This window comes from Cinclus cinclus, chromosome 2 (assembly GCF_963662255.1).
Source record: "Cinclus cinclus chromosome 2, bCinCin1.1, whole genome shotgun sequence".
Classification (NCBI taxonomy): Eukaryota; Metazoa; Chordata; class Aves; order Passeriformes; family Cinclidae; genus Cinclus; species Cinclus cinclus.
In genome coordinates this window covers 44,067,088-44,095,087 of record NC_085047.1, presented here as the reverse complement: position 1 = coordinate 44,095,087, position 28,000 = coordinate 44,067,088, and the positions used below count along the sequence as shown (strand labels likewise).

Sequence of the window (28,000 nt, the reverse complement as noted above, 5' to 3'; positions counted from 1 at the left end):
ACTGGAATAAGCCTGTTTGGTACACCAGGAGCTAGATTGATGATCTCTGACAGCAAAACTGATTCACTATACAAAATTCAGAAGAAAATGCTGTTCACAGTGGACATTGGAAAACTGAACACACAGAATGCTGAGGTTTCAGCTTTGTCAGATGGAGACGATGGGAGAGGATGGAGCTGCTACAGATGGAAGAAGAAAGGAAATCCATTGCCATTCATGCAGAAAGGAGAAACATTACTTTTCCGAATATAGTCCTCATCATGTGGATGTGTTTATGGACATATCTGTTTGTATAAATATAGAAACAAATGCTGTCACATTACTGCATATGAAAAGACCTAGAAAACAGAAATTAGGGGTAGCAATCTTCTCTTTCAGGAAGAAGTAAACATAAAGGTCCTAAGCAAATGCAATTGCAATTAGCTTGTGTTTTCAGCTCGCTTTGCTGAGCTTCACATGAAGGTTATTATGGAGACACAATTAAATCAAATTTCTGCTAAAAATTTGCCTGAGAGGGCTATCTGGAATAATGAAGAAGTAGCAGAGAATGAGGAACCAAAATGCTGCAGAAGCATCGGCCAGGCTTAGTGAAGGACTTTTTAGATGTAGTCACACAATGTAGGACAGAGGTTGATCTGATCACCCCAGTTTTCCTTCTGGCTGTTTCTGATGCAAGCACATCACGGGTTTGCAAGATTCAATACAAGACGATACACAGTTCACTCACTCACTCACTCACTCACTCACTCACTCACTCACTCACTCACTCACTCGGTATTTCTATCTCAAGAGCTGCCTATAGGTGTGTAAAAAGAGTACTGTGAACCAAAGGAGCTCAGCTGGGCACATCTGTGCCTTATTTCACGGCCTGACTCTCAGCCTGACTCACCAAGCACAGCAGGACAGTCTAAGTACACACTGGATAGGAAGAGACCTTGCCAGAAAGCTCCAGGGCTTCTGGTTTGAGTTTCCCATGGGCCAGTCATGCACCCTCACAGCAGAGAAAGCCAGGGAAAGCCTCTGGACTGAATTACTGTCAGGGAGGGGGCTGATCCTGACCCTCTGCTCAGCCCTGCTGAGGCACATCTGCAGTGGTGTGTCCACTGCTGGGCTCCCCAGCACAGAATAGACATGGACAGGCTGAAACAGTCCATAAAACACCAAAACAGGTATTGAAGCATCTGTCATATGAGGAGAAGCTGACAGACCTGTGACTGGAGCAGCCTGGAGAACAAATAGGTCAGGCAGATCTTAGCAATTATCTATAAAAACCCAATGGGACGGTGAAGGGAATAGGGAACCTGACTGTCCCTTGAGGTGTAAAACAGCAGGACAAAAGGGACACAGATTGCAATACAAGAAATTCCAGCTAGATATGAGGAATTATTTTTTTTCTATGAGGTAGTCAAATAGTGAAACAGGAAATATAAGTGTTACAGGATCTCCATCCTTGGAAGCATTCAAAATTAGGCCCAATGAGTAACCTGATCTAAGGTTGCCCCCTTGAGCACCAGAAGTGATCTTCAGAGGTGACCTTCAATCCCAATTATTCTCTTAGTTTGTGAAATAGAACTGTTCAGGGCAGTACTTCACAGTCTGAATTTCAAAACCAGCTCCAAAAACAAAATCTGTCTGAAAACAAATCCCACCACTTAATATGTGATGACAATGAGAATCAGAAAAAGAGACAGGGGAACAAAACTCAATTTCAGCACTCCATGCTTTTGAAAGCTTCCTTATATCATTTTACATGTCCTTTTGGTATAGGTTAACAGCAAAATGAAAAAAAACAAAAAACATGGAAAGATCAGAAGAAAAGGCTAAAATATTTATAGTTAATAACACTATTCCTCATTATATAAATGACTTTTACCTTACACTTTTCAGTGTCATTATCAGATCTGTTTGGATTATTGACCTGAACACATTTCTGAACACTGAACAAGCTCTAAGAAATAGCTGTAAGATCAGCTATGGCTGAGCAAATGACAGTCTGCATCTCCAATAATAAGGGTTATTAGTATCTAAAGAAGTAAAAAGAACAAATGCAGTGGTTGAACAAATAAAATATGTTTTCACTGAAATATTCAAAATTATTTTCTGTGATAGTCTTCAAATCTGACCACAGTGTTTTATTACACTTCAGCATTGCTTGCAAAACAGCAAACAAACAAGTAATAGAGGAAGTCTCTGATATGTACTTTGTGCATTTACTAAAGGTAAAGTATCCCAACTAATCAAATAAAGTATAATCTAGGAGAGAGCACCATGATATTTCTTTAAATGTATGGTTTTAGCTGTATATTTTCAGTAATCTTTCCTAAGGAAATCACTTTTCTGCTACTGAGCTGTCTCTGGGTCTGTTTATCAAATTTTCTGTAAAACATTTTGTAACACATATGGCAATTTCAGCTATATTTGAAAGACACTTTAAGACACTGTCTAAGACATCTAAGGCATTAAGTCTGTACAGTTCTTATTAATACTGGCTGATGGGTAGAGAGCAGAGACCCATCTGATTTAACCACCAAAAGGACAGGAAGCACCTGGACACAACATCTCCTGTCTGACAGCTACCAGTCAGCACATAGGTACTGACACCTTCCACACATTTCTTGATTAGCCATTGGAATTGTCTTTTCTTTCTTGCTCAGTACACTTCTGGGAAGAAAATTTTTATGGTGCTTGCGGAAGAGGTGGTCTAGGAGAAAAACAAAGCCCACAAAAAGACAGAGGGATATCACTTGTTTGAGTACTTCTAAACACCACTCCCATTTGTTCTAGTAGTTTCTGGATTGTTTCAGATTGCAGTTATACAAATTAAGCAATAAGTAATTACTAATGTGAATAAAATTCTGTGGGAAAAATAAAATTAAAAAATAATGATTTTGTTAGACTGGGAAGCCTGACTTGGGAGTTTCATAGCTTAAGTTTAAATAGGTGTGTGGTGTTAGTTTTGTTTGAGCTTTCTCAGTAATAAATAAACCCACATTGCTTTTTTTGGCATATTTATTTTGGAACGTGGATTCTGCATTCCAGATAGAAATTCAGTAAATACATAGAAGTTTAAAGTAATAATTCTTATTTTAGTAGATATAACCTTCAGCCTTAGGCTGCCTTGACCTCTAATTTTCACTGAATGAGCAGAAAAATGCAAACAGACACGCCATTTTTTAAAAGGAAGGAAGAGAAATAAAATTAAAAGAAGGGGTAAGAAAAGAAACAAAACTCTCAATGAACAGTTGTGTGTTTCTTGCTGTGCCATATGTGGCAAATGACTCCTTTGGCCTGGACTGCTCAGATGCTGTACAGCTTGCTGCCAGTGTTACTGGATTAGTTGGAAGGAACTGGAAATCATGTTACAATGGGCTTCAAGCATTCGTTTCGTCTTAAGCAGAAAGTTCTTTGTATTAAATTCATGGGAGCACTTTAGAAACACAGCTTGTAGAGAAGAGACACAGAAGCAAAGAATTTTCCATCTCTTTCACTGACTTTCATCCTTTCATTCAAACAGAATATTTTTGTGCTTTAAAAAGACCACCTGCTGAAAGTGCTGTGGAAAAAGGGATGTCAGTAAACAAGGACACAACGGTCCTTGACAGAAAATGAATCACTAGAAATACATTCTGCTATATAAGCTATAGCTGTTGCAAAAAACTGTGGAGCTATCATTTTATCGTTCTGTGTCTTTGTTTTAGCTCCCTTTCTGTAATCTCTAAAGGTAATGGTAAAAAAATTACCTAATTTCATGCCTGTAGAAAATGACGCTTTGCCTCTGTCTCTAGGCACTTTTGCAACACAAATAAAGGGCTATCCTGGTTTATATTTTGAATTTAAAATGTGCTGCCCTTTTTTTTTTTTTTTTTCATGGCTGTGTATGTACAGATGAAACAAAGGGCTAGGTAAATTAACCGGAAATCAGATTTAGTGACAACATTTACAAGGTTCTAGAATGCATCCTGTTAAGCACAAACAGTTTTCTATAACCATTAAGTGCAGATGTGCTTTCTCCAAAATAGAAACACACTTTCTGAAAGCTGTGTGAAAAGCTGACATGGAATAGATCTTTGTAAGATCACAGAATCCTAGAATGGTTTGAATTGGAAGGGACCTTAAAGATTATTGCGTTCCAACCCCCCTGCCATGGACAGAGACACTTTCTATTTTATTTTTACTGCTTTGGGGGTCCTGCTCAGCAGTGAAGCACACTGGTTTTGGGTTATTTCTACAGGCAAGCAGCAGTGGTCATGTTGCTCACAAGTGGTCACAAGCATTGAGTCCCCTTGTGTTACAGTCTGGGTGTTTGTGTGGTGTCTTCCAGAGCCTGGGATGCAGGATGGTAAGGTCTGCCAGTGGAGCATAAAGGATGAGTTTCACTTCCAGATAACAAAAAGGTTTTCCTGGTTATGGTGTTGAAAGATGTTAAGAAGGTAAGGTGTTCTTTCCCTGTCCTGAGCATAAAGGATGAAAAGGAGATAAAATTATCTCAGTAGGCTTAAATTACTGCAGATTATTAAGTGTAGGTGGAGATCTGCTGACTCAGGCTGAAGACACTGTCATTCTTACTGATCACAGAGGCAACAACTCTTTTGTGTGTGCAGAAATGGATGTCTTGCTTCAGTGTTATGTTCAAACAGGGCTTTGAGGTGAGCAATACCAATGGGCACTAACACCTAAACCAACGAAACTGTTTCCAATAATCCTCAAATACCTCCAAGTCAGTCTTGTGTGGGTAAATATGACCAAAGAAGAGGAGCACAGCTTTATTAAGAAAACCATCACAATCTTGGTGTATCCTTGAGAGGTAAGATCTGAAACCTGTGCTGAGATGAAGACAAGAGGGAGCAATTCAAGCAAACCAGATACACATCCTTGAGTGTAGGCTGAATCCATCTTCTGGATTTAATGTAATAACAGCCCTACTGTCCCTTTCTGGAATGGAAATCCGAAAAGCAAACCCCTTTCTCTGTATTTCACCATAAAAAACAATACAGACTTGGCCCGGCCCAAAACATCACAGCTACATAAAAACTAAAAGGAAGATCTCATGATAAAGAATGCACGATCTGGGTTGTGCATGGGGGGAGTCTGGAATTCAGATACATCACTGGGTTCCAGGAGAGAACTGTTCTGTGAAGACAAGTCCCAGATACAGAGTGCGGGGGATAGCTTCTACTGCACACACACCAATGTACATGGAGAGGAAAAAATAAACGAGAAAAACTAATAAATTAAGAAATATAGGGGACAAAAGGAAATAGGAAATGGTAACAATAAAGCAGTACAAGAAGCGAGGAAACAGCAAGGTGCTGTTTTTCTCTGCTGGCAGGTGAAGAGAGCAGTGAGCAGAAAACATCAGGTCAGATAAGTGGGCAGCAGGCATGGGCAGGGCAGGAGCACATCAGCTCATTTCTGCAACACAGCCAGTGAAAAAGCCTCCAGTCTTCACCACTTGAGATACGTAGTCATGAGAAGTGTGAATGTGTATGTACATGGGCAGTCAGTTGAGAAGAAACCCACAAGACCACAAGCCACTTTCTCTCCTTCATTAGCGTAGATCTAGGGGCAAAGCGCTTTGAGTTATGGTCTCATTACTGAGATTTAATTACTTTTCCTAAATGTTCTGCAGAACATTTACTTGTACATTGCTAAGTATTACAGTATAGTCACAACTTAGGCTCTCAATTACAGGAGAACTAGGCAGGAAAGAAGTTGAGTTAATTAGACTCACTGAAGCTTAATCAATTCCTCGGTGCATGCAGAGAAGAACATGCCAACTTTTAGTCCATCTGTGAAGCTGTGAAGCCACCTTACCTGTCTGCTACAGGTTATTAAAGCCCTCAAGCAAAGGGGAAAAGTCAGTGGCTGATATTTGAAAGTGGTTGTTATTTGGCATTTTCTACACAGGGCTAATTTAATTTTGCTAATTTCTTAATTTTTATTTTTTTGAAAACTAAATGTTTTGTGTCTGAGACTTCTTCTGGCTGCCCATCCTCAAGGCAGTATTTGGTCTTTGAGGGTCATGTTGGAACCCCAAACCAGCGCCCCAGGCTCATTTGTAGGTCAGCATGTCTAGGAAGACCAGGACCTTCACAGGGGAGAGTGAAGCTGCAGCTATTCTGCAGTATTTCTCTAGCCTGGCTGTAATGCCAGTCCTGTTTTCACATTGATGGTCCTTTAGAAGGCTGGAGACAATCTCCAGCCATATTGCAGAAGGGAATTCACATGATACTTGACTTCTAATTTAATTAGGTCATGCAAATATAGATATGTATATGTTAGATATGTATAGACAGTGACTACTGAGAGAAGAATTAAATCTGCAAACCATCAAGCCAGTTTCTTTCACTTCACTAGCATAGATTTAGGGCAAAGACTTTACACTTAGGAGCAAATAAACATAAGCAAAAGTACAAAAAACTCATTTCCTAGGTAAAATTTATCCCACCCAAAATTAGACAGTATCTAGAGAAATCAATTCCAAAAAGTGATACAAGTGTGCTGCATGTAAGGTGTTAACTCCTACCCTCAACTCTCCCTGTGTAGTTAATGAAAAAGCAGCTCAATTAGCTTTAAGGCTTGTCCTGTAGAGGTGTGAGACAAACTCACCATGTCTGATTCAGCCTGCTGTGGCCACGAACCCCATTTTTATTTCTTAGCATGCCTGCATTAGCTACCTATTTTAGGCATGCAAAATCCAGACTGCATGAACTGACTATGAAGCTGCCAATCTAGAAGGAGAATAAGTAGAAGATCCTGGTTGAAAATAAAATGTACACGTTAGATCAGTGAGATCTAAATATGTACTCAGTGACTTAATTTTCCTTTGAAACTGAGTGGGTAGTCAGTAGGAACACCTATGCACGATGGTGGGTGTACTTCAAGGCTTGTGGTAGTAGAACATACTGCTTCTTTATCACATTTGCATGCCATGTAAAAGAAATCAGGTAACATCATGTGCACACACAGAGGTGAGGGAGAAATTTTTTTTCTGAATGTAATTTAGAAGACCCTCACATGGGTGTTCTGTTTTAACACAATGTAGGTTGAACTGGGGGAGGATTTAATTGTACGCTGTAGAAAGTATGTATTAAAACATAATGGAATTTAGAATAAAGAAAGATATGATGGCCAAATGAGTATCTGTAGCAATACAGCATTATCTGTCCTTTTCTTGGCAATAGTCATAGTAAAAGTCCTTGTTGTATCAGTCACACTATAAATTCTCAGTTTCTCTCTTTACCTTCTGCCGGTGAAAGCAAAATTGAAGTATATATGACATTGAGTACTATTTTATGCATTTATGAGTACTATTTTATGAATTTCTGTATCAAAACGACATTTCATTTCCCAGAGACTTCAGAGGCAGATGCATCATGAACGGTTTTGCAACAAAACCTTCAAAATTCTCTAATGCATTAACTCAGAGAAGCAGAGAGGTGGCAGAGGGTCCAGCACCAGCAGATGGCATTCATTCCCTGCAATTCCTGCAGCAGCAGGAGACACTGAACACTGAACGGGTGCCACAGCAATGTATTATGTGGGATCATAGGAGATGCAGATAGTTAACCATAAGTTATTTTCCTGTCATTTGGCAAAATTTTTCTTTCAAAGCATAATTTATTTTTTTTTTGTCATTTAGGAAAGACCTTACACATAGACACTATCTAGAGATAGATTTGCCACATCAGAGCAGCAGTGTTTGATATTCACTTTGCACGCTGGTATAGATAACACCCAGTGCAAGCCAGTCTGTCTGACCCAGTATTTTCTCTCCCCAGCAGTGTGTTTCCATGAGTAACTGATGGAAGAACTGGACCTCTCTTCCCAGTTCAATAGCACTTTCATTCACTGCTCTTTGTGTTCCTAAATACCCTGATAAGGTGATAAAGCTATCAGTTTCAATATTTGTTACAATAATTTTAAAGTTTTTTATGATCAGACGTACATGACCTATGCTATTTGGCATACAGAAGGAATAATGGATTTAAAATAGATTTTTTTTCCCACCCTCAAACAAAGCAGAGCTTTACCCCCATGAAGGTTCAGACTAAGAACACACTGATAATTCAACAACACCATGCTGCTCCAGAAGCCTTCTGACCCCGATGCAGGAGGCATCAGGCAGGGAGGTGCTGGGAAGTGGGACCGAATGTGCAGCTGCCCTGACTGCTGGCACCTTTCACCACCAAAGTCCTGAGAGGGAGAGGAGAGGCTCTCTGCCCTGACATGCCAGCTGCTAAGACAAGTATTGTATATGAAAAGATAATGGAACAGGCAAGTGGACATACAAAGATAGGGCCCACAAAGTTAAAAAAAATAAATTAAAAGAATCAATTTCATTTTCATTGACAAAATAAACAAAATGCAATCTCATCTGGAGTTTCAGTGATGTGTTTATAGTAACATTAAAAGCAGGTGTTACCTGTTCTAAGAGATTCTGAAGCCTCTCTATTTCACAGTCTATTACAAATTTCTTTTCTTGCCTTCGGTCCAGATCTTCTAAAAGCCGCCTGTAGCTGGCATCGTTAAAATTCTCCACACAGATGGCACTGACTTGCCAGCTATTTTGTCCTGCTTTTTCCATAATTGCTTGAAGTATTGAATAACCTGAAAGAGAAGGATACAATACACTAGTAACACAATCATTGTATTTTTTGAATAGGAATTGTCCTTAATCAATATAATGCCTCTTAACCTCTGTTCCTGCAGGGAAGGAAATAAGAGAATATTTGAATCCCTACCTGTGCTGCTTGTCATGATCAGTGTACAGTATTCAATTAATAAAAATTACAGCTGCTGTGATCAGAATGCTGGGAGTGAGCATTATGGATAATCTTCATATGATTCATACATACAAACTCTTTCACTCAAGCATTCAGCTTCTCAGATTAGTTTTGTACAATTTCTGCATCTGAGCATTTAATGACACAGCAAAGGAAAAATCTGAGCCTACTCATTCAGCAAAAGCATTTGCATGCCACAAAAGCATTCAAAAGCTTTGGTTTGGGTTGGCTTTTTTAATAACAACACTTAACCCAAGCAGCTTTTAATGCTTCTTAGTGGGAATTCTTTGTTTAACTTAATTATACATATGCATTTATATGCCAGTATAGATATATGAATAGAAATTACATTGAAATGTTTCAGAGTTTCCATATAGCTTGAATCAATGTATGCAAAGAGATTAGAGGTCAATGAATGGAGAGCACCAGAGAAGCATTAACTGTTACTACTGGCAGGATTATGGCTCTTTATCAGTACCAGTATTTGATGCCTCCCATGTTGTCTTTTAGGCCATTCACAGATGGGAAAGGCAGTGTCCTGTCAGAGGTCTCCCCCTGAACCTGCAGGGCAGTCTCAGGCTGCCCTGGACCACCAGCCCTTCAACTTCTTTTTTTTTTTTTTTTTTTCCACTGGGTATGTGCAGTACAGAGGCAGCAGGGGAGCTGATGACATGACTTGGGACAGCTTGTAAACTTTGTCATGACTTGCTCAACCAACCCCTGAAGCAGGGAGCATGTATCATTCAATTTTTCATCCAGAATAAATAGGGAATTTGTTTAAAGCACTGAAGATTGTACACCTAACATCCAGAGTTAATGTTTAAAAAAGACAAAAAGAACAGAAGGATAGGTAAGTTTCTCAATAAATATTCATAAAAATGATACAATTCAGAGAAGGTCCTCCTGTCTAGAACCACAACAGGGTTGTTTATCTCATTACCTGGCAGAATTTTCCCCACTAGCTTTAAGTGAAAGATTTCATCTCTTAAAACTTTTCTTGAATGATGTGGTTATCCAGAGGTAGCCTCTTTCCCTCTTCAACAAGAGTGTCCCATGCCTGAGTGCAGTGACCCCCAGGTGTCATTTTTAATGTACTTAAAGATGCCACTGCATGGAAGATTCCCTGAAGAAGAATTATGAAGCATTTCCACAGATTTCAAGAGGAATATTTCTAAGTTACATTTCAGAAAGAGCACTTTTTAGTATTAACTAATTAGCAGAAGGCCTACGACACAACCGAAATCTGAGTTTGCCTCCAGTCAAATAAAACTAGACAATAATGTTAGTATAATATGAAGTTTTTTGGACACATGAGACACTAATTTTCTTGCAAATCTAGGAGCAACCATTTTTCTACTGGCTCCTATAACATTTGCAGTCTTTGAAAATATTAATTTTAAATATAACTTTTCCTATCTTTATGACATTATGCACTAGCCCTCCAGAATGAACATTTATTAGTTATTTTCCCTCCAATTCAGATGTCATATTTTAGATAAAAATACTAACAATTATAATAAATACATAAAATGCAGAACATATTTTATAACATAAATGAGACATTTATTTTATGAAACAGTATTTTATTGCAGGAAATGAATTAAAATACTTGATGTATTGAGTATTAAAACATTTCTGTACTCAGCATATATTTTTAACCCAATGACTGTTATTTTTTTCAAAGAACCATCAGCTTTCCTGTTAATTGCTGCATAATTATTCTGCTTTTCCTGTTGCTATATTCAATCTGCTTCTGCCTGTAATTATCTCTGCAAATCATGACGAGATTCTTTCCCAAGCATTGTATTTCTTGCTTCGTTTCCTATTCATTTCCATATATAGACATATATCAAAACCACTCCAATGTTACAGGGGTTCCTGCTTCACTTAGAGTGTAACTTTGACTTGATCTTTGCTACCAAGGCAGTCAACATTTACTTAATTCAGCTTCCTAACACTAATTAACATTTTCTTTGATTCTGAATGAATGGTGTTTGAAACAGCAATTGACATTCCCTTCTTCCTTTCTTACTTCATTTGGACAATTTCACTAAGATGTGTTTTGATCAAACTAGTAATATATCCCAGCACAAAGCATGACAAATATCACACAAACACATAGAAAACCTTTTCTTCTATCTTGGATCAAGGTTTCACTTGCCACATTTCATTAGCAACTACCCTTATTTAGGTATTTGAATCTTCTGTAGCTTCTTGTTGGTAGCTGGCACTTAGATGAGGGTTTTCACATGCAGGCACAACACAGCTAAACAGCACTGAGTGGATATGGTGCAAAATCCTCCAGCAGAAGAGTTCAGAATCCCCGTACGACCCATCAGTGGCATGGTCATCTATTCAGAGTGCAGGAACAATTTTTAATATAACCAACTGACAAGGATGAAGTTTACACAGAATGAATAAAGGCATTCACAGTCTCAGTTGGATAAAAATTAGGCATGCTGTAGAGAATGCTTATTTTTCCAAAATAATTGGCTACAGCTGCCAAGGAAAAAAATTGGTTTCTGCAAACATTTTATAAAGCAAAAGCCTCTAAAACTAACCTGGGACAATTCTCAGAAACTGAATGCTACATTTCTATTCAAGCAAAATTCCTAATCTTTAGAAAGATGTTTGCCCAAGTAAAGACAGCAGACATGAATATTATAGCTGTCATCTAAAAGGTATTTATTTTGTGTTTACCTGCTCTTTATCCTCAGTTACGCTACAGAAAGATGAATGATTCATTTTCTGGAATACATTCCCTCCCATTTTTTGTGAAATAATATTTGTTGCATAAAGGCAAACAAAAAAAATCTCTAGGCTAGCTCATATCAGCTGAGATGCAGGATCCATGTTTTTCTAAACAATATTATTTAAGAAAATGTTTAGGACTATGCCAATATATAAAAGTAAGTTAAATTCTCTCACAAATTTTTATGGTAACCCTTTCTCATCAACTAATTCAACCTTGATGAATTGCAAATAGCTAATTTATTAAAAAAAGACACATGGTTGTTCCTAAGCATAACTTTGAAGCCTGGACGTGTGCACCAAGAAGTTCCTGGTCCTTCAAAGAGCATGGCTTCTTTTTTTCTTAGCAAATCTATGAACTAAATAAAACATGAACATAACTTCCTGAAAACTCAGCTGAAGTCCTTCACAAATGCAAGGACATTATATGCAAGAAGGACTTCTTTTTCCTCTTTATGGGACTGTATTCTGGGGCATTTTTCTCAAATGACTTGTGATGGGAAGTCTACCAACTGATTTTTATAGGTCATTGCTTAAATGTAGATACTATTAGACAACTGCTTAAGGACCAGTAATACCAATTCCACCTCAATATCCTGGAGTCAAAACAGCAACAGGGCAAGTATGCAACTTTTTTTTCTTGATCTCTTCTCACCTTGCTTTTCTGTTGTCTGGTTGGGTTAATTGTGCTGATCTACCATACAGTGATTTTTTTTTTTTTTGTCCCCAAAGAAAACACACAGTCATAATGTTGTGAAAGAAAACATGAACACCATCCCTGTCACCCGCCAGCAACCATGAAAATGAAAAGTTACTCTATTCATTTCATGTAAAATCAAAGCTGGAGATGCCTACTACAAGAAATCTATGTATTGGTGTTGATACTACAGTTAAATACATTACAAATAAAATCTCAGACTTTTTAAGACTTCTTCCCTCATTCCACAACCCACTGGCATTTTTTCATTAAAAAATGCATCAGCCATAGGAAAATATTAGCATATGTGCACCTGGTGCTGTAGAGATATTAATACTCCTTCAGGGTCAGATATCTTCTGGGGGCTGAAGTGTGTAAAATGGTCCATTTGTAGTCCAGGATTCCTCCTACTCATTGCAACATTTCCGTAATTGGAGCCTATACACAACCTTCCTCCACCCAAGTAGCTGAAATCATGAGAAATCTTTTTGATTTTAAAATTTAAGTTACCTTTCAGACTTTTTTATTTCATCTAGGCTTTCCCCTGACCAATTTCATTTCAGCATGCAATGATTTGATTTGATTTAATTTATTTCAATTTAAATTAAAAGTAAGATCTGATATCTAAATCTCTTCAGCATAAACTAAAGAGATAGAGAAGCACTATTTTATTTTTTTTCCTGCTGGAATGCACATTTTTCTTTTTCCTCTTCATTTTTTTTTCCCATTTCTTGCTTGCTTGCTTTCACCAGAAAATAGTTTAGTGATCAATTACAGAGATATAATTAAATTTCAATAAATTTCCTCTTCCAGCAGCCTTTTCATTCTGGGAAACCATTTTCCCCAGCCCTCTAAGCGCAAGCAATCATCGCTGATGGGCTTGCCAGGAGACAGACAGCAAAGTGGCTGCTTGCTCCAAAAACTAGCATCCCCAGTAAATAATTCTTATTCTGGAGCTTTTGTGCAGTAACCTATTATTGATTTTCTACAATGAAGAGTTTGCAATATTTACATATTATGACTGTATTTTACTATGGTTAGCAGACCAGCAATAATGAATCGGCAAGTTAACAGGTTAATAAACTTGGAAACATCATATGCAATATATTTGTTATGACCCCAGGCATAGAAAACATCTCTGATGAACATGGGTCTTTTCCAAAGATGGGCTTATATGGGCTCATATACTCCACGTTACTGAAATGCAAATTCATTTGCTCCTCTTTCAGGGCCAGCCAGCTTTCAAATAGGAATAAATCTCGTTCCCAAGATTTACTATGATTCTAAAAGCCCCATACACTGGTGGAGCTACTTTGCGAAAGCTACTTCCAACTATGGGAATTAATATTAGGGTGAGTTTTTTATAAATCCAACACACAGCAGAAGTGAAGAATAAACAATAAATCATTTGGTGAGGATAAGCCAATATATTTAAAATTCAAGACTGGATCCATGTAGATTAATTCTAGCTGTTTAGTTGTCGAAGTTAATAATCCAAGCTTTCAAAGGAGAGTCATGTGACCCATAAACCCCCTCTTTTTTGGTCTTAAATATCTGTCTCAAAGGTGCTTTTTCTTCAATGAATACTGAAGGACTTTGGACATGAGGCTTAGTGAAAATATCTATAATTTATTTTATCTGGCCAAATCTTGTCAAAATGAATGCAGTAAAAACAGTGATGAAAAGCATACAAGAAATTTACAGTAGGAATTATGCATGACCATACATTCCACCAATAACTACAATCACTCAAACTCATGCAAATTTAATTTTTTCTTGTTGTGTTTATTACCTTTTCATTAATATACAGTTTTGTTTCAAATTTCAGTCAGCGTAGAACTTCCAGAACTTAAACAAAATTGCTTGCATCCCTAATTTTTTCTACAGTGTGAGCTGGAGCCATAACATTCACAAAAGGTACATAGAAACTGGACAATTCAGGTGAGAGAGTGGAAGCTAGAACTACAGGTGTGTTCTGAGTTCTTCTTGGGTCTGATCCACAGATATGATGCAGAGATTGGAAAGTAAGACAGGGAACTCAAGAAATAGTTCCATCTGTTCCTGTCTAACCCTCCATTCCCCAAGATATATAAATTATATTTTAAAAATTCTAGACAGATATCTTTCTTTGTCCTTAAAAATCTCTAAAGAGGATTCAGTCACATCCTAGGTAATATATTCATTGCTTAATTATCCTTATCATTAGGAGATGTTTTCTAAAGTCTAACCTAAGTCTCCCCAGCACAATTTAAAGCCACTCATTCTTGTCCTATCTGTAGTAGGCCTGGAGAACAGTTTGTTCCCTTCTTCCTTAAAGCAATCCTTTATGTAACTGAAGACTGTTGTTACACTTCTTTTTTCTCTGCACTTCTGCTTCTGAAACAAGATTCTCTCAGTTTTTTTCCTTGTGGAAAATGTTTTAGTCTCGATTCTCACAATTTTCCTTGCTTTCCTCTGGATATGTTGCAATTGATCCAAGTTTTTCCCGAAGTACATTGGTGAAAATGTGGTGTATTATAAAAATGTATTCCAGAGTACACACAGTTCTCTTGAATTTTTATCCTCTGCAAGCTTAACAAATGCATTTTATACTTCTTCATACAAATCATTAACAAAGATACTGGAAAAAGATCCTGCAACCGGAATGGATCAACATTTAATACCTCTTTATTTGACAGTGAATCTCATATACTTTCTGAGTTTGAGTGTCACCATTGTTTGAAAGATCATCAAGAAAAAAAATTCTGAGCTCATTGTCATGGGTTGACCTTGGCTGGATGCTGGGTGCTCACCAAGTCCTCTATCACTCTCACTCCTCAACTGGATGGGATGAGGGAAAATGTGGGTCAAGACAAAGAAAAGGAAAGATCAATCACCAATTACTGCTGTGGACAAAACAATCTCAACTTGGGAAAATTAATTTATTGCAAATCAAATCAGAGCAGAATAATGTAGAAAAAAAATTCCATAAATACCTTCCCTCCACCTCCCCTTTCTTCAGCCACGCATACGGCTGTAGAAAGTCATTCTTGCCCAGAGAAACTGTGGATGCTTTCATCCCTGTGTGCTCTCTCATCCCTGGAGACAGTCAAGGCCAGGCTGCACAGGGCTCTGAGCAACCTGGTCTAGTGGAAGGTTCACTGTCTGTGGCAGAGGTGTTTGAAGTAGGTGATATTTAATGTCCCTTCCAACCAAACCATCTATAATTCTATACTCTGCTCCACTGTGGATGTCCATGGGCTGCAGGGGCACAGCTACCTCTCCAGGGTCTGCACCACAGGCTGCAGGGGAACCCCAGCTCTAGAGAGAATCCTCCCTACCCCTTCTGCACCGACACTGGTGTCTGCAGAGCTGTTTCTCCCTCCTATTCTCACTTCTGTCTCTGTTGCACAGCTTTCCCCCCTTCTTAAATACATTATCCTAGAGGTGCTACCACCATCGCTGATGGACTTGGCTTTGGCCTGTGCCAGGTTCATCTTGGAGCCAGCTGGCTTTGGTGCTCTCAGACATGGGGCAAACTTCTGGCAGTTTCTCACAGAAGCCACTCCTGTAGACTCCCGCTACCAAACCTCTGCCACGCAAACCCAATGCACTCATTCAGCAAAATATCATGGAAATGTAATAACTTGCACTAGAATGAGACACATAATTTTTTCCAATGTCTAGAAAACAAATCACTTTGTAATAGAATGAAAATTGCTTTATCTCACATAATCTGTTTTTGAGAGATCCATGTTTGGGTTTACTCAGCTTCCCACATCCTGTCTGCTTTCAAAGAGATCTACTATGATGCAGGTTGTAAATAAAGCCATCTATACCATCAATGATCAAGACAATTTTACTACAAATGGTTCTGAAACAAAACTGAGGAAATAATGGATCCAGTTTAGCCATCTCTTCTATTGTACTTTTGTTTCAAATATTTTAGAATATTTGATGATAAAGGAAAACACTTTGGAGTTCATGTTTCTTGCCTCTCTGACAACTATGACCTTGAATATTATCTCAGTGTTTGAGAGACACCTTCAAAACATGATCCTGCAATGGTGCATGGACAGATTTTCTGCCATTCTCTCCCTTAATTCTTTAGAGAATGGTACCTGTGCATGGTCATCTGCAGCAATTAATAATCCTTCTTTCCTGAGGACAACACAAAGCTACATGAAAATGCTGCCAATGTATTACAACCATGACTTTTTTTTTTTTTTTAAGTCTTATGTGGAACAACATAGTCTAAGAAACATCCTTTCAGGGAGCATATGGGAAGATGTTTGGCTTACACCACAGTGGGAATTCATGATCAAAGATTCAAGCTATGTCAGGTCCCATTCATGCTACACCCCCTCAGCAGCAAGATTTTTTCCCCTTTACATTTCAGAGCCTGCAGCCTTCATATGAAAAACACTGTAAAGGTGTCTCATCGAAGTGCTGAGTGATAGAGATGACTGGAACTTGAGAAGGACTGCAGAAAAGCCCCGGTTTTGAAGCCAGTCTAATAGCTTTGTTGGGCTTTCACAGCTTTCAGATACCCTTTCCATTTTACTAAATGCCTTCAAAATTACATTGCAGCCCCATAATCTTTCTTATGACAAGCATGCATGGAGATGAAAAGATCCAAAGGCACTTACCAATATATGCCAAAGCAAAAAAAAAAAATAGCGTTTTATGTATTATTTGCTTTTATTTGTCTAGTTTTTAGTTATGCCATTGGCTTCAGCTACAACTGGCTCAGGTGAGAGGTCACTGGCTCCTCTATAGTTTACAAGCAGCACTAAGTAAATTTTAGAAAATTCCTACTATATTTAAATACTAAACTAGAAACTGCATGTAACTACAGTGTTATCAAAAATTTACAAATTACTACCTAAAAACCTCCAGCAATTGAGCTAACAAGTGGACCAAGAGAGGGGGAAAAAGAAGAAGCACGTGGTATGCTTACCCTCTGTCAGACATCTATGTAGTCTCTATAAATAACAAGTTATCTGATATGTCATCTTGGGACAATCATTAGGGCTAATGTGTATCAGTATTTTTAATGAGAGGGCAGAAAAGATGAAACAAATGAATCTACTTTTGAAGAAAAGAAAGTAAGTTCAAATATTTACCTTATTACCTTTCGCGAAAGTCCTTAATTTCATTAAACTTATAGTTTGTAAGACCAATAATAAATTATCCTTCTTGCAATATCTTCATTCAGGCATAGCTATTTTCCAGAAATTGCTAGCTTGCTGACAATTTACCTCTGAATTTAATAGGATTTACTTTGCCCTGTGATGGTATACAAACGTACACAGAAATTTCTGTAAATAACATCCTAAAAAAACATGTCAAAGGATGTTAGCACGGTGAGCTGAAGCTCTCAAGAGCTCGTATATCTTCCAATTAGCAGTACTTTAGCGTATTCTGGTTAATGTATTATGGTGCTATCTTCATGTACTACTTTTCCTATAAGGCCTCAATAAGATACCTGTGCCCTAGGACAGAACTGGCCGTGGGTTCTAAATTAAGATCTTCATGTCAGGTCTTCTGCCTCCCTTCTATAGGGATTTGTCAGAAAATAGTGTTTTACTATAAAATATCTGGCACTCTACGATGCCTATTGGCTGTGCCATTTCTAATACCTGCCTGAGAGAAAATAGAAAGTTTCAGGCTTCACACTGAAGCAACAGGCATTCACATTAACAAGCATTTTTGTGAAGGAAGTCACAATCTTAATTCTATCTCCATGCACTTGTGGCTATGTCTATATTTATAAGTGGCTACACAGAAGATAATATTTAGAAACTTACTCCTTCCATAAGTTCTATTTGTAGATCCCAGGCACATCATATCTGATTTTAAATTTCATTTAAGATGTTTTTGAAATGTATGTTTTGAAGTATTTACCTTTTTCAGAAAAATGTAACAAGCTCTGGGAAAACAGGACTTAAAATCTGAATGCTGCAGTTATGGTTACCACTTGACTGAAGTGAGTTTGAAATAAGTCTTATTGTTTCTTTTAAACTGATACATGGACCACAATTTTATTACAAGCTAATTGATCCCCCAACTAACAGTTTGGAGATAATTCTAAAGATCTATGATTTTCTTCCAGTTCCTAAAATTAATTCAGTGCTTTTCTTATGAAGACCAGGATTAAGATGAGGTTCCTTCTTTTTGAACTGGAGCAGCAACTTGTGAGACATCTGAAGATTTCATATAGTGGCTTTTATTAAGGTGTAATGACAATGATCATTCCCCTCACCTGGCTTCAAATTCAGTTTTGGGCCCCTCACTGCAAGAACGACATTGAGGGGCTGGAGTGTGTCCAGAGAAGGGCAACGGAGCTGGGGAAGGGTCTGGAGCACAAGTCCTGTGAGGAGCAGCTGAGGGAGCTGGGGGTGTTCAGCCTGGAGAAAAGGAGGCTCAGGGGGGACCTCATCACTCTACAGCTGCCTGAAAGGAGGGGGCAGCCAGAGGGGGGGTGGTCTCTTCTGTCAGGTAACGAGTGACAGGAGAAGAGGAAATGGCATAAAGTTACACAAAAGGAAGTTTAGATTGGATATTAGGAAACATTTCTTCATGAAAAATGTCAAGCCCTGGAACAGGCTGCCCAGGGAAGGAGTTGAGACACTGCCCTGGAAGGCATTTAAAAGACATGCAGAGTGACAATGAGGTACATGGCCTAGGGATGAGCACAGCAGTGCTGCGTTAGTGTTTGGACTTGATCTTGACTTCTTCCAACCTAAATGATTCTATGATCCTATGAGGTTGAATAACGCACGTGCCAGGCACTTCGTCTGAGGGATTCCTAATATCACCCTCAACTAAATCCTGAAAAGGGCTCAAAATCTGATTTTCTTAAAAAAACCCCAAATCCTTCAATTTAAAAAAAAAAGGTGAGAAAATATTTGAGTAAGTTCTTTTAAATGTTCCAAGACATTACAAGTGTACATATATATGTACATAACAAGTAAATATATCTATATGTATGCATATCTGTAACTACTTTATATGAACCTGTGCAAAGCAGCATGCAAGGAAATGACACAAATTTCAAAGAAGAGAAATGAACAGAGATTGTTTATTGTTTTGGCTTCCTCTACTCTCTTCTCACTCTTTTCAGTACTCCTCTGAAAAGAACTGGCAGAGCAAAAGGCATTTAGTAACCTTGCCTCATTTGAGTGTCTTCACAAACACTGCTATCACAGCCATTGATATACAGAGCTGATCTTTTCCAGTAATGCTGTAAGGCAGCTAATGTAACATCTAGATACTTATGCAGAGAAACAGGGAAGAGGATGATATGATCTTCACACTGGACTACTCCTATATGGCTGAATCTCCTTTTGGTGTCTACATTTAAAAAAGTAATGCTGAAATTTTTGACAGAGGTCAAGGAAGCAAATCAAGATGATTTGAGGCCAATATATAAAACATGCCTTAGAGTAAGAGAATTACAGGAGAATTTATCTAAACTGAAATTTTGACTAATTTGAATTTGGCTAATTCTGAGCTCGTCCATCCAGTACCCTTCTGCAGGCAGGAGAAGGAAACAGGCATCTTCTTGAAACCCTCTATTATATGTCTCATGTACTTTTTGGAGGAGAAGACACTCCTCCATGTTTAAAATGAAAAATATTATTATTTCTCAGGTTCAATGCCATGAAGACTATTAACATAATGTTATGCATATGTAAAAAGCAGGACTAAAAGCAACCAGTAATATTATCACAGTATCTGCTACTCACACATTTCAAATTTTATTCTTTTATTTTGTATCTACATTTCACATATGAAGATACAACATTTCATTTAAGTAGAATTAAAAGTTAGGTTACTTTTATGCTTCTCTTGTGGAGGATGGGCAGCTACACATAGGTTTCCTTTGATTATCTGGGGAAGAGATTTGCATACAATTACAGAGACACTTTCAGCTCCTAGCAGGAACGAACACAGAATGAAGTAAGCACTCACCATATGATTAGACTAATTTATTACATCCCACTGAGGCAAGCTATATGGCAAGAAGTAATCATAAACTCATGTTCAAAGCTCTGGTAGAATGAATATATTTAACAATTTAAATTAAATTTCAGCTGTAGGAAGTGACATTTAGTGGGAAACATGGAAATGGGCAAGGTATAGTGAAAAGATAACAGGTAAAAGACTACAGACCTTGAAAGCTGTGACTGGCCTGTCTGAAAACAGACCAGGAAAGAAAATTGTGAATAAAATCCTGGCAAGTTTCTAGTAAGAAATATATGTTGATCTGTACTTGGTTAGTTTTAACTGACCTTGGCATTAATGTCTGAAAATGAACACAGTGACCAGTCAATAACTGGTCCATAAAAGTTAAGTGCCTGTAACATTTCATTATACAATGGCACTTGCATTGACCATTTTGAAAGCAAATGATCTTAAGAACTTTGTTCATTTTAGAGCTGGGCATTTTCCTTGCCCTGAACAGCTGTTTATTCACAGAAAAGTACACTCTGGTGTAATCCCAGGTCTTAATGAGCAGAAGTGAGCATTTTTGCCTTGGACTTGCCAGGAGAAAAAAATGACTAAGGTTTCAAATGAGTGGAAACATCTCTTTAATAAAAATGGATATTGCTTACATGTTTCTATTTAGGGCATCTCCACGAACAGAAACAAGAGGCACAATTTGGTATCTGCATACCCAGGCGAGCAGTGGCAGCAAGGTACCTGCTTGGTATTCCTGGTCAAGAACGCATGGAATTCTGCAAGTGTTACTGAATGCCCCTGAGTACACTGTGTCATGATCATTAGGACTGAGTATGTCCTGGGTGGTTTAGTCTAAACCTCTCCAGCAAACCCACAGTATGAAAACAATGCTAAAATAGTTGCCAAGGCACAAAAAGACTGAGAAAATTACTCTGCAGCATGGTACAAAGAATATTTATCAGAAAGGTGGGAAACCTTTAATGTAGTCTTGTCTTCAGTGGCTAATTAGTTTATAAAAGAATATCTGAAAAAGCTGCAGAGGATGTGGGAATTGGCTGCAAAATTTCAAGGAGGTAAAAAATAAGGCATTACAGGGGAACTTTCTGTATCTGAGAGGAATGAGAAGTGAGAAGGCAGGAACTGATCACTAGATATAAGACACTTTTAAAGTTCTAGAACATATATTTGGCATTTTAGACTTTAAGTTGAAAATAAAATAGTAAATAAGGTCAAATTTCAGCTGTACAAGTGCAAAAACAGAAAAATCCCACTTTAACCAATTTTTTTGATGACTCCACTTCTGTACTTGGAAATTAAAATCTATTCATAAAAATCTACAGAAGATGATAAGCCATCTAAATAAACATTATTATTTAATTTTCTGCTGCCAGGAACAACACTGTCTATGCTTATTGACCTGTGAAAAAACCACTATGAAAAATCCTACTTCCCACTAATTGTTCTTTATATATTTTGGCTTGTGCTTCCATTGCCCTTTTCAATGTGATTGACAAGATATTATTTTGCAAAACAGCATCTTAAATGCTATAAATTACCCCAACTGTCTTATTTTCCTAAGGAGATACAATGTAGATTTGAATGTCCCAATTTGCTTAAGGAAGTGACACCCAACCTTTTCAACCTGAGCCCTGAAGCATTATTCCAAAAGGGGCATGGGCCACAATAATTCCTCAAAGGCATTTTCTCAGGAAGCATAGTGGAAGGAAGTGGGCATCACTCCTGGCTCCCTTGCTGGGAATCCTAAAGACTCTCGAGGAGAGCAGGCTACAGCTGTAAAATTGCACTGAATTCCTTAAGCACATTGTGTTCTGCTTTCAATATTGAATTATGCCTGGTGGCAGCCTGAAGGAGCACTCACATGGCAGCTTTGTGCCATGACTCCAGGCTGGGATGTATGTTGTACACTGTCCCAAAGTACAAAAGACAGGGTGACCTCATTCCTCCTGCTAAAGTTACCTGCTAACTCAGGTTCCAAATCATTGAGCCAAATCCCAGGCTAATTAATTGCAAATAAACAAACATTACCATTACAGAAACTGGACATTTGCCTATGTCCCTTAGAGATGGTTTCAAAAGAGACAACTTGCACAGGTATAAGCAGCAGCAGGCACTTCCCTGCTGAGCTGTTAACACTGGAGATGATAGGAGGACAAAATCTCAGTATTGACACACTGCAGGACATTTACACCACACCACCTTGCTGCACTTGGGGGGACTGTGAAAATTTGCAAAGTTGTCCTGTGTGGTGTTGTTCCCTATGCCCCCTCCAAGGACCTCTGTCCTGGAGCCAGGCTGCTTCCATGGCCTGGAGCTACTCTCTCTGAGGCATCATGTTGTGTTCTCTGGGGCTGCTCACTACAGACACAAAGCAGAGATTTCTCCTTGATATATTGAAGAAAATATAAAACATCTACTCACAGAGGAATACAAGATATCAGTTTCAGCATACATTTAGCATTCTATTGATGATGTCATCTTGACTGGTGTATCACTAAATGAAAACTTAAAAAAACCCTTAATGTCTTCATTTAGGAATGCATTTGTGCAAGAAAAAGAGTTGTAATTACTTAATGGGTATTTCTTTAAGGTTTTATCTCTGTCTGAGAATGTTAATATTCACTATTTAGCTTTCATCTCTATGGTAGTTAAAATGAGCAAGTCCTTTACCAGTGAAAGAGTCTGGTATTAACACATTTTTACGATTAAAAAGGTTATTCTGATCCTGAGACAACTATCTGAAATATAGGCATGTACAATACAGCTGATAGTAGAGAATGTAGATACAATTTTAGGAATGTTGATTGGAATAATTGTATTTACATAAGTAATGTCATGTTCAAAGGCCTTATTGTTCCAGTTGCTGTACCAAGTACATGTGCAGAAAAAGGTCTCAAAAAAGATGACTTTGGAAACCAAATAGACTCAAAGGTAGGACAAGTTGTTTACACCTACTTTTATTTTTAATTAGGTCAACAAAATTTTTCAGAGGCATTTTTCGTACTTATCAGTCTGAAAATAAAACAACTTGCTTCTAAATGGATATTCAATAATTTATTTAAAAGTAGGATGATCAAAAATACACAATAAAAATTAGACATATTGAATACACATCTATTCTCATTTTTATTTTTATTTGTTTCTTTTGAAATACGCTTAGGAGCAAATAATTTACTTAGCATTTTTCTTTCTATCATTCATTTTCAGCATAACAGATAAGTCACTACACAGTCCATAGTCTAACTTGCCTTTTCACAGAATAAGAACTAGAGAAATACTCTGTGTGTGTGGGTGTTAGGATTTCTTATAAAAGGCAGGACAAATCCCATTGCATAACACATAAAATATTCGTATTGACTTTAGCTGGAACTACTCACGGGAAAAGAAGCTGGTTCAATATTTGAAATCTGATATAATTAAAATTTGAGAGCATTTAATTCCAAAACCCATTTAATACATTCACTGAGTTTTAAGTGTATAGCAGCTAATTCTGTGCCAGGTGAAAATGCAATTGACAAAAAAAAGTTAAACCTAATAAAGAACCAGATATGAAAATGAAATCCCAGTATGATGACAAAACTTTACAGCTGGAGGGAAGGCGGACAGGAAGGGGACCCTCCTTTGTAAGACTAGAACTAGACACTAGAACTGCTGTCCTATCACAAAGCATATTCAGTGTTATAGGTGAATTTGGGTAGTAAACATGACAAATCATAGTCTGGACTGGAACTTATGTTTTATTTTTATGTTAAATTTTGTTTTGATATACTTTTCCTCAAGAAGTAGATTATTCACTTTTCAGACAGAATGCTCACCTGTTCCTTCAACTTTCTGTAATATATTTTCCACATACATGCAGTTTCACAACTTCAGGGTGTCACAACATATGTGGCACAATTTTGCAACATGGTTTTAAAAAGGATGTTCCAATTTTGGAACGTGGCTTAAACATATGCATGTTGCGTATGTTTTATGATTGTGTCAAAAAGATATGAAGTGACAGATTCTAATTTTTAACTGACATGCCTTATTTGGAAACTGAGCACTTAAAACATGGCCAGAGATGTCTACCATAGATAAGCATAGTCTTTTTCTTTAGAATTCATGACATTTTTGACAGTTCATTGTCAGCATGTCAGTATGTCCATATTAGCTGTTTCCTGGCTGAGGAGAATTGTGCGGGTGAAATGTATGGCATTATTCAATGAATTGCAATAGCAAAAGCAATCTTCTACCCTGAAATGTACTCAGTCAATATACAGGATAGTTAATAGCAGGCTATGAAAGAAACTTTAAAAAAACCCCAGCCTTCCATGCTAACAAATGCATACAGAACATTTACCAGGGAGGTAACTTGCAGTGAAGTGGTGCTACACCACTCAGTTTGAAAAGCAACTTCCATTGCTGGCACAATAACTTGCCTCAGGCATGCTCCAGGCTTGCATGTCAACTGAAACCCATGAGGTACTGAACTTGTGGTCTCATGCTGCTCAAAACTAGCACCAGAAAAGGTCTTTATGCTGCAACACAATAATAATCAAATCTGAAAGCTACATTTTTGTAAGTACATAATCATATCTTCTTGAACTTTCTCACCTAAAATCCACACTTCTCCATTACACTCTGGTACTCCAAAGGTTTTCTATCTTGCAGGTTTGTTACAATTCAGCTTTTAAGAAGTCAGCTACATATATATTCTGACTTGATGCTCTTAAGATACATAATTAAAGCATGGCAAAATACCTACTTTTCCTACATTAGGAAAGCCAGTGCCAATGCCTAACCTTATCCTTGGGAACTTCCATCTGTGTTCTGGAAAGGTTCATGAGAATCTGCTTTTACAGAATAACCCTGAAAACAGCAGACATTCCAAACAAATATTTCTCATAAATGTCACAGGCCAAATCTCAAAGTAATACAACTTTCAGCACAAACTACCTGCATGGGATAAACTTATAAAGAGTGATTTAAGAAAGAATGAACCTAGAAGGTGCTGTCAGTCACTTGGGATTGTGAAATCCACTTAAAAATAAAATTTTATACTAGATTGGGTCTTTGTGAGTTTGCAAAATGTCTTGATTTTGCAACAAAGTGGAAGGAGAAAACTTAGCAGGAAACTGGGCATCCAGAAGAGCAGACAATAAAATGGGCACATCATATAGATTAGCACCCTGTGATTTTCTTTTCTGGATAGTGCTTCTTTGGTCTTTTCAGGATTTGTGAGCTGTCTTCAGGTTGGACTCTCCCTGAAGATCAAACCTATGCTTCATTAGAGTATTCCATTGCATTTAAAGGGATTTATAGGCATCTCAGTAAATTTACAGAAATCCAGATCCTCAGACTTAGTGTTGGATCTGAGTATCTGTTTCATAGTACTTTTTAAATATAAATGCTCTTTTTCAATAAACAGAAAAACTTAACCCACAAATGAATTCACCTGAAAAAGGCAAAAAGTCTATGGAAAGTGCCCAACAGTCTGGGAAACAACCCTATATTCTACATTAGTGCAATAAAATAACATTCAGTCACTTATTCCTTAAGCAGAGTGCCAAGCTACTCCAAATGTTCAGCCACTCCAAGGCTGAAATTAAGGATTAGTGAAAAACTGAAGTAAAAAAGTTCAAAGACATTGGTGATAATCATATGAAACCCATGACTGTTCCTCATTTTATGTATCATGAGTACATTACCTTGTGTTAAAATCTCCTCTGATTCTCTAGAGCGTTCATTATAGTTACTCTTGCCCACACTCAAAAATGATGAATCAGGAAGAGGGAATTAAACCTTTCTATGCTATTTATGCGACCTCACCTCTAATAGTTCAATAGAGAATTTAATCTGGTGTTTTTGCTTGCAATCTGATAAACACAGAGGGCTTGTTCCTGGCATCAGGAAGCAGCTGGGCCTAATCCTGGATGCCTGCTGATTCCTCTTCTTTCCCCACAAGCAGGTCTTTGTACTAACTCACTGTCCCAACAGAATATATGTATCTTCTGCACACCACGGAAGGAAAAAATGAACCTAAAATCAGATTGTGTCTCTGTGTGTACGTCCAGGGAAACACAAATTCCTCCCAGTAATTGTGGAGGCAATCCATTATTGTCAATTCATTATTATTCAATGTATATCAATACAGGCAAAATACAGTCAGCAAGATAGAAAACGCTTTTCAAAAGGGTTTTTGCAAATTAACCATTTTTTTTGTTTGTTTGCTTGCTTTTGGGGGTTATTTTTTGGTGTTTGGCTTTTTTGTGGTCTCCTCCTCTCCTCTCCTCTCCTCTCCTCTCCTCTCCTCTCCTCTCCTCTCCTCTCCTCTCCTCTCCTCTCCTCTCCTCTCCTCTCCTCTCCTCTCCTCTCCTCTCCTCTCCTCTCCTCTCCTCTCCTCTCCTCTCCTCTCCTCTCCTCTCCTCTCCTCTCCTCTCCTCTCCTCTCCTCTCCTCTCCTCTCCTCTCCTCTCCTCTCCTCTCCTCTCCTCTCCTCTCCTCTCCTCTCCTCTCCTCTCCTCTCCTCCCTTCCCCTCCCCTCCCCTTTCATTTTTCCCTTTTCCCTTTTTCTTTTTCTTTTTATTCAAGAGGCTGTTTCATTTGACTGCTCAAAATCTGAGGATTTTTAAAAAATCTGACAAGTAGACATAACACCCCAGTGAACAGCAAGAGGAGAAAAGGTCTTCCTGAAAATATCGGTTAGGTATTGGGCATGGGATGAAGTCCAAAAGGAAGTGAATTAATTTCCTAAAAGCCCTGCCAAAGACCAGTGTATCTAATAAAAGAGAGGAGTTATTTGACCTGAACAGTCAGAAGAAGAGCTCCCCTCAGACAGTGAGACACAATAAGACATGGAGAGGCAAGCTCTATGAAAGGGTCAAGCATCTCATTTTCAGAAACTTACTTTTCCTTGACAAGTAAATAAAATCCTGGCAGTTCTTGGTTGTTGATTTTCTCAGAAGCCTGATATTTCTTTTACTGTGGTGGTCTTTCTAGACACAATATTTCTGACCCTTAGTTTACAAAACTAAATCCTAGATTTCATGGAGAATTTGAACAGGATCACTTTCTATTTATTTTGGGCTCTTCTTGGATTATTCAGATAATGTTGATTTTTCCTATTGGCAATGACATTTGCAAAAGTAAGACAATACAAGCCCAGGACTAGGGAAAACAATTTTACAAAAAGTAAACCAGCAGAAGTTCTTATTCTGTACTATAAGTTCTTTGACTGATTACTGATAATGGGTGATTTATACTGCGTACAGTCTTTTTGAAGTCTTCTGCAGTATTTATCATTCCTGTATGTTTGAATCTGAAAAGTGGGTTTTATCCCTACAAAACTACCATTATTACTTAGAAATTACCAAATATCTTTGTTCCCTATCTGTACACTGCTGAATATGGTATCTTCCCAAAAACCAGATCTATGCCATTTTTAAAAGTTGATACAGAAACACTGTAGTAGAAGCACATGATATTAGAACAACACACTTCTTTCTTTCAAAGACTAAAAGTCATTCTGTGACAAAAACCTAGACAAAATCTAACCTTAAGACAAGAATCATCACTTAACCTTTTAAAAGTACGTCATAATCTTCTCTCCATAAAGCTCATGTGGTGCTTCTTCTACAACCTTCTCTGATTTTTATTAAATAATCTTATTCCCAATATAGACTAGTTTTTTTGGCCATTTCTAAATTACTTTGTGTTTGACTCAACACTGTTCTTTAGTTTAAGAAGTTTTACTTCTTCCATTACATTTATTCTCCTAATAATAGATGAAACCCAGTAATTTTTCATTTACAGACGAGCCT

General features: G+C 37.8%; 1 protein-coding gene across 4 annotated transcripts in view; it reads right to left on the bottom strand.

Annotated features, from left to right (window-relative positions):
- The window catches only part of GRIA4 (glutamate ionotropic receptor AMPA type subunit 4), a 216,573-nt gene that overhangs the window by 82,881 nt on the left and 105,692 nt on the right, over window positions 1-28,000 (bottom strand). For all 4 annotated transcript variants that reach the window (XM_062514597.1, XM_062514599.1, XM_062514592.1 and 1 more), the window contains exon 4: window positions 8,426-8,610. In XM_062514597.1, the coding sequence (XP_062370581.1) occupies window positions 8,426-8,610 (185 nt within the window). The remainder of the gene's footprint in view (window positions 1-8,425; window positions 8,611-28,000) is intronic.